The sequence below is a fragment of the Penicillium citrinum genome, assembly GCF_028827155.1.
Source record: "Penicillium citrinum strain IBT 23319 chromosome Unknown utg000003l:1.0-4596430.0:1.0-4598250.0, whole genome shotgun sequence".
NCBI classification, from domain to species: Eukaryota; Fungi; Ascomycota; class Eurotiomycetes; order Eurotiales; family Aspergillaceae; genus Penicillium; species Penicillium citrinum.
In genome coordinates, this window is record NW_026622688.1 from 2570985 (window position 1) to 2585033 (window position 14049).

Below are 14049 nucleotides of genomic sequence, written 5' to 3' on the forward strand. Positions count from 1 at the left end.
GCCCAGCAAAGCGGTTTTTTCTGGGCAAAGGCTCGGCTCTTTATTTCCTCCCTTGTGAATCCCCCCCATTGCGGAGTCTCCCCCGGTTTTCTCTTCCTCTTTCTTTCCAAGTCTCACACTTTCAACTCTCCCTCTACCTCTTCTCCCCCTGACTTGGCTCAAATATTAAGAATTAAGATAAAAGAGATTGTTCGAGGTTCTTTTTTGGTTTGCCTCAAACATAGTCTCTTGGGAGCTTCGACTGTTGTTGTCTTGTTGCCGTGTTAATTTCGATTTCTCTCCCCTAACTAAAGTCGTGCCTGGGCATCCCGCCAGCTCGACAAGATCCGTTTCTTGGCATCATGACGGAGAACGCTCTTCCTCAAACATCACCACCACAGACAGCGCCTGCACCGGCGCCTGTTGTCAACGACACGGCCGCCCACGTCGTTTCGCAAGTCACGGCCGCGTCGACCGCTTCGGTGACTGCGACCGCTGCTGCCGCCACCGCTGCTGTGAACAATTCCCTTAACGGTGCTGGCGAGCAACTACCCTGCCAGTGGGTGGGATGCAGCGAGAAATCCCCAACTGCGGAAGCTCTATATGTAAGGAATGAACTGACCAGGCCATATCGCATTGCGATCGATGGTACTGAAGGAAGAACATATCGACTAACCTTTGTCTTCCCGTCCTACAGGAACACGTTTGCGAGCGCCATGTCGGTCGCAAGAGTACCAATAACTTGAACCTGACTTGCCAGTGGGGGACGTGCAATACTACCACTGTCAAGCGCGACCACATCACCTCGCACATTCGTGTGCATGTGCCTCTCAAGCCGCATAAGTGCGATTTCTGTGGCAAGGCCTTTAAGCGTCCACAGGATCTGAAGAAGCATGTCAAGACTCATGCTGATGACTCGGAGATTCGCTCTCCTGAGCCTGGACTGAAGCATCATCATCATCATGATATGATGTTCCCCCAGAACCCGAAAGGTTCGTTCGTTCCCGACTCTGTTGCCCCGCTTTGATGATTTCTTTGCGAGTCAGACGCGGGTTTTCCACCGCTCTTCCTTGCGCGCCGTGAACTCGAGCTGACTTGATCCCGCGCATTCCAGGATACGCCGCTGCGACTCCTTACTTTGATGGCCCAATTCACGCTGTCTCTGGCGCATATGCCCATGGAGCTCCTCAGTACTATCAAGCGACACACGCTCCACCTCCTGCGCCCAATCCTCACTCCTATGGCAATGTATACTATGCACTGAGCCAAGGTCAGGAAGGTGGTCAGTCGTATGATCGCAAGCGAGGATACGATGCTCTCAATGAGTTCTTTGGTGATCTGAAACGTCGTCAATTTGATCCTAACTCTTATGCCGCTGTTGGCCAACGTCTGCTTGGACTCCAAGCACTCCAGCTCCCCATTCTCAATGGCCCGGTGCCTGAGTATCAGCCTATGCCCGCTACAGTCCCTGTTGCTGGCGGTGGAGGCGGTGGTGGTGGATATAGCCCTGGCGGTCACGCCCCCGGCTATCATCTGCCTCCCATGTCAAATGTTCGCACCAAGAGTGACTTGATCAACATCGATCAATTCCTGGAGCAGATGCAAAATACTATCTACGAAAGCGATGAGAATGTGGCTGCTGCCGGTGTGGCTCAGCCTGGTGCTCACTACGTACATGGTGGTATGAATTACCGTGCCACCAACTCGCCTCCGACTCAGCTCCCTCCTAGCCATGTCACAGCGACTACTTCGGCCCCCATGATGGCTGCTTCTGCTCACTCTCCTTCAACTGGAACACCCGCCTTGACGCCACCTTCCAGCGCACAATCCTATACCTCACAGCGCTCGCCTGTTTCATTGCCTCAGACCCAGCGCGTCTCTCCACCTCATGAAAGTGGCGCGGGCATGTACCCCCGACTACCTTCAACAACGATGTCGGACAATATGACCGCAGCCTACCCAACTGCCTCTAGTGCGGCACCGCCATCAACACTCAGCGGGGCCTTTGAGCATGACGACCGCCGCCGTTATACTGGAGGTACCCTCCAGCGCGCACGCCCAGCTGAGCGCCAAATTAGCGTTGACCGTATGGATACTGAGCAAGACAGCAAGACTGAAGATGGCGATCGAACTCCTACCAAGAAAAGCCCTCAATTCGCTGAGAATTTGATCGATCCGGCTCTGTCCACTTCCTCTCCAGACCCTGACCAGGAGGCTGCTCAGCGCACAGCTCGCGCAGCCACTGAGGTGGCCGAGCGAGATGTCAACGTCGCTTGGGTGGAGAAGGTTCGTCTTCTGGAGAATCTTCGTCGCATAGTTTCTGAGCTTTTGGAGGAGGGTCAATTTGACTCGGAGGCTGCAGCTCGTGGTGGATCCGGATCCCCAGCACCCAGTGCCATGGAGGGTGTTGAGACGGCCAGCACACGGCAGTCCCCCGTAGTTGATAAAGAGGAACCAACCAAGTCTGAAGGCGAGGCGGTCCTTTACCCAACTCTACGCGGGTTGGACGAGGATGGAGACGACAAGATGCCTGGCAACGACGCATAGGCTGTGTGCTCGTTACCTCTTTTCTCTCATTGTTTCCAATTTAACGCTGTCACGACTACTTTCTCATTTTCAACTCGTTCGTTGAGGTTATCCTCTGGTGGGATCTATATTTTTCTGTCTAGGCTGTCTATCTCGTTTCTTTTTGTCACCTTTCGCAAGGGGCTCTTTTCTTCTTATGATAGCTCGATGGTCACAGACTTATGTTCTGGTGTTTGTTCGTCACTTATTATTTTCTGTTCTTGTCATATATATCTATTATCATTTGCGTTTCCATTTGGTCACCTTAGGTTAGGATCCCTCTAGCAGCTGAGAGAACCTCCCTTTTGAGAACAATCTCCATCTGTATGAATAGGACTGCGTTCCACTCGCTGTTTATTTACAGTCATGTTGTTTGCGTCTATAACTAGTAGTTCTAGTACAAGCAGTAATACTACCACTAGTTATTATCACCACTACTACTCTCCTCCACTTGGTCCACACTTAATCCCTACCTAGGCAATCAGCTCAAGATGTAAAGTTGTAAGGTTACATGGATCTGAAGAACTCCAATCTTGTTTTGCTATCCAGTGGGACCAGTTTCTTGGGAGTTCATCGCCGGAGCTGGAGTAGGTTCGATACTTGATCGACATGTCAAGCCCCGATGAGGTAACGCGACATTCCAACGGGCGAAGCTAAACTGCATCCGGGTTCCTGTGACGCAAACGACCCGAGTCGAAACATGAGGGAGTCTTCGGGAATCGATCTCAGATCAGCGGGTCTTCTGGTATGTGAGGATTTGCTTTTGTCAGGTGAATTCTCCGTTGAATGAGGGGGAATTGATCTATATAGCACTGGTATTTAGTGGCGATAATTATGTGCCATTTCGTTGTATACTATACTTTTGTATTGTTTCTAATTCAATCATAAAAATGTGAATATTTACTCCCCAAGGCTGACTCTGCTGATAATAATTGCGAATATGTATCTTCGATCCTTTTGGCCCCAGCGTAGGATGTGAAATGGACCGATCTGCCTCACAACTGCACTCGGAAGCATCCTCAATCCCACGCTGAGCACGTGATATTGTGAAATTGTATTCGTAATACCGTCATCCCCGCTAATCTCCCCCGCCAATTTACTACCAATGTAATGTATTCCTTCGACCAGCCTATTGTATCATACGACTCTGTGACGCGACTCCACCAACTGTTTACGGTCAAACCAGACGATTATTGTGCATCTTTTTTTTTTTCTCTATTTGATTTTCTCTTTGGATCCATCCTGATTTCTTTACTTTTAATTCTCTTCAATCATCCTCTATTTTCCTCTTTCTTTCTTTTTTTTCTCCCTTCTCTCTTCTTCCCCCTGTTTGTTTTCTGTGTCTTCCACCCTTGGTGTATCCACGAGAAAACAAAAGACACACGCTCCCCACGCGACAAGGCGGTCACCCCAAAACAGACGCCCATCGCGCGTGTCGATCGTAGCGGATTTATCGATAAATCAAAACCTCCAGCCACACACCTTTTGCGACTCTCTCTTGGTCTCGGCTCGACCTGACTTTTGCTTCCATTCTTGTCTTTTTTTTTGTTTTCTGGTTTCTTTCTTTATTACATTATACATCTGTTTCTTTTTCTTTTTCCCTTTACCCCTTCCTTGTACCATTTCCCGCTTTCTTGTCCCGGTGGCAAATCAGTTCTTTCGGGTCTGACGCTGTCGTTCTCTGGTTCTACCTCTGAGAGTCCCTCCGAGACTGGGGCGACCGTTGAAATCCGGATCCAAAATTTGTCCCATCTTGTGTGTTTTTCTTTCGCCTCATCACCTCTTTGAGAGATCCCTTTGGGTGATTTTGGTTGTGATATCTCATCTTCCATCTTTTCCAACCTCCCCCCGCGTTCGTCGTGACTAGTGCGCAACCTATCGACGCCTCGGCTTGATCGTCCACATTCCACGACAAAAATTCGAATTTCTGCGCCTTGCAGTTGCGCCTTGACCAGATCTTCTTGTTCTATTTAAATCGAGTCCGTTTGAACCAATATTTCAGATGCCTCTCTCAAATCGTCGTCGTGCGCGGCGCAAGGAAATCCAACTGCAGGAAACATCCGATGCGGAAGCACCAGACTCGTCGCCTACTCGTCCATCCGCAAAGAAGCGCAAGGTATGTTTGAAAGCCCACGACGGTTTCCCAGTCCGAGACCAAATTGTACTATGCGCGTAAATCAGAAGGCTGAGACAGAATTCCATTGTTTACAGGTCGATCGTCATCCTTCCCCGCCTCGAAATACCGTAAAGGCAGAGTCCGGCGACGAAGCCGAAGATTCAGCAGGCGATCATGATCAGTCAATCCAACAAGACGTGACCGACTTGGTCATTTCCTACTTAAACACCCCACCGCAAGAAATCCGCGTCTCGCGCGATCACTCCAATCAGAAGACCGAGAACAAACAGAGTATTGAGGCCTACGCCAAAATTGCTGGCCGGAACTGGACCTATTACGTCAAAACTTTACATGTCAATATTGGTCGTGAGCCGGATCGCGAACAGAAGTCTACAGAGCAGTCCAGTCCTGTCACCATTGCCGCTCGTGCGCTCCCCGATGTTCATGTCGATCTCGGTCCAAGCAAATTCGTTTCGCGCCTGCATGCCGAGATCTTTTATGATGGGGAGCAGGCGCCCGCCTGGCACATTAGGGTCAATGGCCGTAATGGTGTCCGCCTGAATAATGCGATTCTGAAGCGTGGCGCCGATGCTATTCTTCGTTGTGGTGATATCATTGAGGTCGCCAATTCCCAAATGATGTTTGTTACTCCCGGCGACGAACCCAACATTCATCCCAGCTTCATTGAGCGCGCTCAGCGCATTGCTAGCGGTCAGGAACCGGACCCTGCTTCCGTGGCCTGGGACGCTTCACAGCATGCCCATCCATCGGCCTCACAGGCCACTGAACCTGCGCGGCCCTCGTCATCCGGCGGTCCTTCGCTGGCTCCCGCACCCAATCTACGTCAGCGACAGGTGACACCGCCACCCCGTTCACCTGGTACAGATGGTCAACGTACGACGAAGCAATCACCACTTTATAATCGAGGCATGATGATGGAGAGCACTGAAGAGATTGATTATAGCAAAGATGCGGCTAAGGATCTCAAGCCGCCATATAGCTATGCTACACTTATTGCGCAAGCCATTTTCTCCAGTGAAGAGGAGAAACTTACATTGAACAGTATTTACAACTGGATTATGGAAAAATATGCCTTCTATCGACATTCCCAGAGCGGCTGGCAAAACTCGATTCGACATAACTTGTCACTCAATAAGGCATTCCAAAAAGTGCCTCGCCGAACGGATGAACCAGGCAAGGGCATGAAATGGCAGATTGCTGCGGAGCACCGCGAGGAGTATCGTAAGAAACAGATGCGCAAAGGTGGCACCCAGTCCTCTGCGCCATCATCTCCCGCTACAAAAGAGCCTCCATCCTCGGTGCGCGGCAATCATATTTCTAAACTCGATACATCCTTCTCAGCAACGGCAAAAAAGTCCCCACCAGTCTCTTCGCCTGGGTTTAGCTCATTCCCGGTGGCGCCTGTAGAGGCTTATACTCCAGAGCGAGGCTCTCGGGGTGGTCGTGGAGTCGGCTCAGACCATCCTCTGCGACATACGAACCCACGAGATTACGAAGAACCATCTCCATTGCCAGCACGTACGCACCATAGCGTGAACACTAGTCAGGCGCAAAGCAGCAGCAACAATCTCAGCCGCGCCTATGGGTTGTCGGATAATGCTGGCGGTTCCCCGCCAGTTCTGTCCTCGTCATACTATGATGATGGACCTTCTTCCATGATCACTCCCGCTCCACAGCGCCAGCAGCCACGCTTACCGCCTCCCAGCACGGCGCAAATTCCTTCTAAGTTTATGCCGATGAGTTCTCCGGCTCAGTTTTGGAAGTTCGCCGACATTGGCAGCACACCTGCGCGTCCCGTTCCAGACATGAGTCCTTTGAAGGGAGAGCCTGAGGATCGCATCATTGGTGGCTTTCCCAGTAGCAGTCCGCCCCCGCCTAACTTGGTTAGCCCAAGTAAGCCAGGAACTTCCAATGGTTTCGGGTCTAGCCGCACGCTACCACCGCTGCAGTCGGATGGTGGAGACAGGGGCCCAAATGGGGCGATCCAAGAGGATCGTATGGACGAGGAGGAAGAAGAGGATACAGGCGGTTTCGATCTTGCTCGGTATGTCCATTCCATCACAAATACCTCCACAAAAAATACGTCACTGACTCTACTCATTTAGGGGCTTCCAACCTATTGGCTCTTACCATAGACAGCTGAGCAATGCTGCCAGGGCCACTGCCACCTAGATTATTTGACCCCTTATGATGTACAACATGATTGAACCAGATTGTATTCATGCTGTTGCGCTCGGCATTCACTGGTGTTGGCGGGTTTTTTTGTATTTGGTATTTTCTATCATTTTTTTTTTAACTTTCCTCTAAACTGGCGACACGGAGCGAAGAATGGAGTTCCGAGGCTGAGATCTGGGCATTTGTCAATCCGTTTTTTTTTTCTTTTTTTGGCTCATTTCATTATCTCGGCTTGCTGTGATTTAGTTTTTTGTGTTTTATTTTATATTTGTACGCCATCCTGGACATGATGGCTTTGTATTCATTGGCGAAGCCATCAATGTATGATATTATCTAAATGAATTAAAGGTCAATCAATGCCTTTCCAATTTTCAAAGTGCAATGCAATTTCTTCTAGTTCCTGCTTCTGATTATAAATATACCACCTGGTAGGCAGTATCAGTTATTGGCAATGCGTGAATATGTACGTAGCAGTACTATCGTAGTGACAGTAGGCACCCATTTTTTGATTGGCCACCAAGTACCGTTCAATGCATAATCTTTCCATGATCTTCAATCCAACTGCCCTAGGGTAGCAAATTATCATCCGATAGAGGATCGCCAGGGGATCTACTGGTAGTAAACACTGGCGAGATAGCCAAGGTTGACACAGGGGTCCGTACTCCCCAAGGTGATCGAGACCTCTTCCCATAACTAGCAACAACCATTCTCTATGGACAAAAGGCCAAAATATGATGAAAGTAAATACTGCGTGATCCAATCGGGAACACTCCAGAAGATGATCGCTCCTTCCCGTAAACTCAGTTAATCCGCAGTGTCGTGCCTTCCTGCCACGTTAGACTCAAGTAACATTTAGGGAAGGAACTATCGATTCGAATGTGCACTCTTTCCACAATCTCGGAGTGAAGACGAACATGCCACATTCACTCTTGCCTTGACTTCCTTCACTCCATCCTCTCTTACTCACTCTCACTCTCTCAATCATCCACTCTCTCACACTCTCCTCAACTTCTCATCTATCCAGCATGGGTAACTCCATCAGTGAGAAGTTTCAACGATTGGGTCTTTTGCTCCAGGATGATAGTGATCTACAATATCTCGATACGCAGATCAGTTCACAGATGGATGCCCAAATGAAAGTTGCCACTCACTGCCCACCAGAAAAAGAAACTCATGTGAGTACCGTCGATCATGCCTTTGGTGGTAAACCACGAAGTGAGGGATATCAGTTTTTGACAGATCCTGTTGGCTAGAAATGCAGACTCCCAGGGCCAAACAATGAGGTCCAGGATAAGGTCTCTGCGAAATTTCATCCTTATTCGGCCGTCAACATTTCATCCTCTTATTGTCCAGCTCTTGCTTTTGTCAGAGTTCACCATAACTACTTTGTTGAAGAAGATCGTCAGAAGAGTCTTGATAAATTCTTCGAACCGACAAATGTATGGGGGAGAATCTGGACTTTGTGAGTTTCACACTGCATAATTGCAATGCAATAACATACGCCTTGACTCTAAACTCCGAATTCACCAGATACTACTTTCCACTTCCTCCGGGATGCAATAAGAGACTGCTTCTTCTAGTTCCTCTTCAAGAGGTTATCAATTTCCTGCAAGAAGTCAATACGGCCTTATCTTGTGAACTTCGGATCAGAGAAGATGATGAAGGTCGGATCCTTCAATTTGACGAGCCGGGCTGTCCTAGGCCCGAGTTTTTGGGCGTATCAAAAACACTCGTCGCCAAGGACAAGCTGGTCATGGACAAATCATACAAAATCACTGGCTCTTGGGGAGATTGGTCACGCAGCTATGAGCCGGACGTACTTCAATCTCTTGAAAGAAGGATTGGTGCAGGCCTCGGCGCTGAAAGGCGTCGCAAAGGTAAAGGAAACAAGAAGAAGAATCGCAACCCCCTCGAGCGAGCCCGCGAGTGGGCTGAACGCCTGAATCGCCTACAGCAGTATCTGGGGCTACGGCCTCGGGGTGCAGGGATTGCGACACAAATTCCGCACGTGGATGTTGACAAGCCCGCGCCATGGCCTTATCCAGATGGACCAATCTTTTTCAGTGTGGATGTCGAGTGGAAGGAAAGAAATACGACACATGTGACGGAAGTTGGGATCTCAATTCTTGACACGCAGGACCTAGTTGGACCCCCTGGCCTCCATGGTACGAATTGGCTGGCAATGATCCGATCATATCATCTCCGCGTATCGGAGTATCGATTTTTTGTAAACAAGAAGTATTGCAGTGGATGCCCCGAAAGCTTCAATTATGGGACCAGCGAGTTCGTCAATTGGGAAGAAACTGGCAAAAGAATCGATGATTTCTTCTCCCCGCCATACGACGGCAGCCGAGTGGATCGTTCAGCAGGCCTGAAAGAGCGCAAACTCATTTACGTGGGCCATGACACTCGGAATGACCTCGAACAACTCGCCATTGCCGGCAGCCAGATGTTCAAAAGAATCAGATTTAACGGACCAGAGGCTATATTCGAGGAGATTATCGACACAGCTCTGCTTTTCTGTGGTTTGCGAAACCAAACGAGCCCTACCTCGTTGTCAAATATGATGACTGGGTTGAACATATGGACTCGTAATTTGCACAATGCGGGCAATGATGCACAGTATGCGATGGTAGCTCTAGTGAGTATGATGCTAGAGGCTGCAGGAGAGCATGACGCCGCCGTTTCCGAGGAGAACTCCCTTGTTGAGCCTGTACAGCAGGCGTGAAATAATCAGCAGCTTAGGACAATATTGGACGTTAGTGACTAGCGTACCATGATGAGTATCTTTTGTTTCATCTTTATTATCCACAAATGTTTAATCGACCATTTCCCCATCGCGCACGCCTTTAAAACTTCAAGTCATACATAGTACCTGTAGAATGTCCATGTACTTTTGCATTGCCTAGGTAGCAACTATTTCAGAGAGGCGAAATAGACTTGTTATAACATCATTCGCAACATTTAGAGTTCAACGAGGGATGAGGGTCACTGTCGACAAATCCCAAGGCCACCGAACCATAGTTCGTGAGCCTGGAGTCACGATGGCTGTCGATATACAATTAGGTGTCTCAACGTTTCAATGTTTCTGGGCGTAAGATGACCGACAATGAAAAAGTAATTGGGAGAGGTGTAGGACTCTGGAAGAAGTTTCACTTGGATTCCGATAGCAGTACATAGTAGGTGAAAGTAGGGTTATTGTGGTTCTGTCCCACTGACGCCATGGCCACTTCGGATTGACGGCATCCTCCCCACTTGAGCTCCTCGTATCTTCAACCCCTCCAAAAAATTCCCCGAACATCCAAAGAAGTCAACTAAGACCAATTGAGGCGCGACCAACTTAGAAAATGTCCAGTCAAGGCCCCCTTACCGCCTGGCTACTTGCCAGCACTCCACATGCTTTCAAACGCGCTACAACCCATCCATTCCTCGCCTCTGCAGGTTCAGGCACCCTCGCCAAATCGACTCTCTCCCAATGGCTTTCACAGGATAGACTTTATGCTCAATCCTACATCCGTTTCATCGGCTTTCTACTTGCCAAACTCCGACTTCCCGCACAGGCATATAATGGCCCGGGCCCCCGGTTCCCAGACGCACAGGCCGTCGATGTCCTGATCGACGCTCTCGTCAACATCCGTACCGAGCTTCAATTCTTCGAAGCAACGGCCGCAGAATATAATCTTGACCTGACGGCAATTGCCTCGGAGGAATGTGGCGAGGGTCTCACGAAGAGTGGAAGCATTTCTACGTCCGCGGGAATTTCCACCACAGGCTCGGGTTCGTGTCCCGGCTTCACGGGGTCAGTATTTAAGGCTCCAAATGATCCTGCTCAGATCGAAAAGAGCCAAAGTGAGGCTGGAGCACGATCAGCTTCGGAAATTAGTCATGGTCCTCATCTCCACCGCCTCTGTAATGCCCAAGGCGAATGTCAGATGCAGGACTGGAATTCGGTGTGCAGCCCGCCTTCGCAGTGTACCTCTGCCGAGGATGCATTGGAGTCAGATTGCGACTCCGGTCCTCCGGCTACGAGAGGCTACACTTCAGCTGTTGCGCCTTTGGAACCGGGTCGCACTATTTACTTCGGACCGACGACGATTACCCGTGCTTATATTGATATGTTCATGTCCGCGGCGAGCTCTGGGGTATCGATAACGGAGGGTATGGCGGTCCTTTGGGCGACTGAGGTTTGTTACCTTCGATCTTGGAAATATGCAGCCTCGTATTTGAAGAGGAGAGATGGTCCGGCGGAGGAGGATGCGGATGGTGGTGCGTTGAGGAAGAAGTTCATCCCCAATTGGTCAAGTGCGGAATTCGAGGGATTTGTAGATCGCATTGGGGATGTGTTGGATGGCATGGCTGAGCAGATTAAAGGTGCTGGCGAGGCGGAGGAAATGCGACGGAGATGTTTGGAGTGGTGGAGGCAGGTTGTTTGGTTGGAGGAGCGGTTTTGGCCGCATATCGAGTGAGCTTGGCGGTATTGTGAAAGAGACAACATGACCAAAAAAAACGGAATGAAATAAAAGTTGCTGGAGTTAACGGACTGATTGTATTTCCCTTTTTATAGACGGTAGTTGTGACCTTCGATCATAACCAGCAGATATCAGATATCAGATAGACTCCACTCTTTCTGACGGGTCTAAGCAAATTACCCGATCGGGACACACGTGATCACATACTTACGGAACAATGATGGCCCGCGGTTTGGCACTGCAGCTGGCGTTGCAGTCGCAGTCGCAGTCGCATGGCGGACTTCATCTTTGTTGTTTACTTCATGACTGTCGCGCAAAGGGTGTGATATCGACCCGCTCACACTCTTTTAAATCCTCCTGTTATTACTTGGCGCATTCGCGCGGTCTCTGGAAGACGCGTCTCCTTGAACCCGCAAGATGCCCATGACGGATGAGACAGACCACAGTGGCGGGGTCATTCTGGATGGCCCCTTTGATCCCGATGCCCAAGCTACTGTAACAGATTACATTGATTACACCGAATACCTTCCCGCCGATATAATTCGTTCCCTCACACTGATTCGCGGCTTGGACGATCGCTATCTCGAATCAGCCCAATCCGTACACGACTTCACCAAGCGGTACGGTCAGCTTCCTGACATCGCTTCCGACGAACGTCCTAGTGCAATCGAGCTGCGTAGGGATATTTCACTTCAGCTTGACCGCGCAATAAACGCACGCGAATCTTCCTATGCCGAGGCTTGTCGGCTTTACGATGTTGTTGATCGCCACTTCGACCGCTTAAGTTGCATTCGCCAGAAGCTCGATGCGCTCCCTAGACCTCCTTCCGAAGAACCTACTCCTCCAGAACCTACACCCAAACGTTCACGCAAGAAGGAAAACGCATCCACCACGCGGATCACTCTCAGACTAGACAACCGCAAGCGCAGCAACACTCAGAAATCAAGATCGCGCCGCGCCGGGCTCACCGCGGAACACCTGGCTAACTTCAATCCGGATTCCCCTATCGATAGTACCGAACACTCCGATGCGGAAGTAGAGCCAGAACTTCCTCCTAAGGCAGCTAGACCACCGAAGAAAGAGAAACCACGACGACCTAGCTCTGGCACGGGATTTTCCACAAGCAATGCTCTTGCACTGCTCAAACCACCCCCCCGAAGATGCCAAGATTGGCAGTCAGGATCTGCCATGGCTGCGATTGACTGAATGGGAGATGACGAAATTGCGAAAGAAAATGAAGAAGAACGCCGTCTGGCAACCGAGTGAGGTCATGATTCATCGTGAACTTGCCCTTTCTGGTCGTGGCTGGGAAGCTTATCGCACTGCTAAAGCTTTGGCACTGGAGACCGGAGAAGAATTTGTTGACTGCGACAACCTTGAGGAAACACGCCATGAAGAGATGATCAAGGATCTAGAGGAGACAAAACTTAGCAACCGTGGTATGAAGTTGAACGAGGCCAAAAAGCTAAAGCGTGAGCTTCTGGCACGAGAGGCTGCAGCCAATGGAGACACACCAGCGAAGCCTGCTGCTAGTCTTCTGACGACCCCAGCAAGCCGATCCTCGCGGAAGCGAAAGCGAGACGAAATCGCAGCAGAGGCGGCAATCGAAGATAAGGTAGTGGGAGGACAAGAAATTGCCTTGGAACCTACAACTGTTCCTTTGAAAGAGGCAGCATCCAAATCTAGCTCCACGCGCCGTCGATCCAGTCGAGGCGCTGCTGCCAGTGGATCTGCGGATGGAACTAACGCTCCTATCACCTCAATCTTAACCCAAGGATCCCCCATGGTTGAAACAAAAGCATCTCCGCCGCCACCATCTCCAACTGGCTCGCGGCGCTCAACGCGATCAATCATACAGCCTACGGGCACGCCAACTCCTCCAGTGACACGACCTTCATCAAGGCGATCCGCAGCCGCTTCGCTCGAGTTCGGGGCCTTGGGAGGGCTTTCTACCAACGTTGCGACTGGTGGGCGGGATTTCCGCATTAAGAGTGCTACCCCTGCTCGCAAAACCCCTGTTCGAGAGGCATCTCATGCACCGAGTGTTCCTGCCCCGACTCGACGACGCAAGCGCCCGGCTCCTGGCCCCGTTTCCACCGGTCAAGATGGTGGTGCGGCTGTTAGTTACGGTCGTCGGAAAGCCAAGCCGGGCAAGAAACGAATCAGCACCGGGAAATCTCAGGAGACTCGGGTCGATGAAGATGGTGTCCTTGAGGAAATCGATTCAAATGAACCGCGGTATTGTCTCTGCGGCGACGTGAGCTTCGGTACTATGATTTGTTGCGAGAATCAAGATGTAAGTCACACCTAATCTACTACTAAAATCTGAAAATATCCTAGCAAATACTAACTTGACTGACAGTGTGATCGTGAATGGTTCCATCTAGACTGCGTTGGTCTTTCTGAGGTTCCTTCTCGCACAGCCAAATGGTATTGTCCTGAGTGCCGAGTGAAGTTCCACAAAGGCCCGGATGGTATCGTGAAGGGCGGAAGGCGATAAAAAGACTAGATAGAATGGACTTTCTTGCATGATACCACGAGAGATTTTCTGTTATTTTGGGATTCCAGGTTCTTTCGGTCTGTATGGAGTTGGTCGTTTGCGGAGTTATCACAGCACGAGGGAACTATCAAGCATTGGTCTTTGTTTCAGCCAGCGAATCTGATATTTTTTAATACTTCGATGATTCCCCCATGTTAGGTATTTTGGATATGTTTGTTTATTTA

At 50.0% G+C, this 14049-nt stretch overlaps 5 protein-coding genes across 5 annotated transcripts; all 5 read left to right on the forward strand.

Moving 5' to 3' along the window:
• Positions 1-341: 341 nt before the first annotated feature.
• pacC (putative C2H2 transcription factor PacC) lies at positions 342-2526 on the forward strand (the record flags this gene model as incomplete). The annotated part of the gene is made up of 3 exons (XM_056643092.1): positions 342-584; positions 677-971; positions 1094-2526. 3 exons carry the CDS (start codon positions 342-344, stop codon positions 2524-2526), a joined length of 1971 nt encoding a protein of 656 aa, XP_056502504.1.
• Positions 2527-4546: 2020 nt separating this feature from the next.
• On the forward strand, positions 4547-6853 carry N7469_004173 (putative forkhead transcription factor Fkh1/2; the record flags this gene model as incomplete). Its single annotated transcript, XM_056643093.1, has 3 exons — positions 4547-4660; positions 4756-6725; positions 6787-6853. 3 exons carry the CDS (start codon positions 4547-4549, stop codon positions 6851-6853), a joined length of 2151 nt encoding a protein of 716 aa, XP_056502505.1.
• Positions 6854-7881: 1028 nt separating this feature from the next.
• Positions 7882-9584, forward strand: N7469_004174 (uncharacterized protein; the record flags this gene model as incomplete). Its single annotated transcript, XM_056643094.1, has 3 exons — positions 7882-8071; positions 8126-8318; positions 8387-9584. 3 exons carry the CDS (start codon positions 7882-7884, stop codon positions 9582-9584), a joined length of 1581 nt encoding a protein of 526 aa, XP_056502506.1.
• Positions 9585-10203: 619 nt separating this feature from the next.
• Positions 10204-11322, forward strand: N7469_004175 (putative transcription regulator PAB1642; the record flags this gene model as incomplete). Its single annotated transcript, XM_056643095.1, has 1 exon — positions 10204-11322. The coding sequence occupies one exon, from the start codon at positions 10204-10206 to the stop codon at positions 11320-11322; it is 1119 nt and encodes a 372-aa protein (XP_056502507.1).
• A 420-nt stretch (positions 11323-11742) lies between these two features.
• On the forward strand, positions 11743-13825 carry N7469_004176 (putative PHD finger domain protein; the record flags this gene model as incomplete). Its single annotated transcript, XM_056643096.1, has 3 exons — positions 11743-12337; positions 12393-13621; positions 13688-13825. 3 exons carry the CDS (start codon positions 11743-11745, stop codon positions 13823-13825), a joined length of 1962 nt encoding a protein of 653 aa, XP_056502508.1.
• Between the last annotated feature and the right edge of the window lie 224 nt (positions 13826-14049).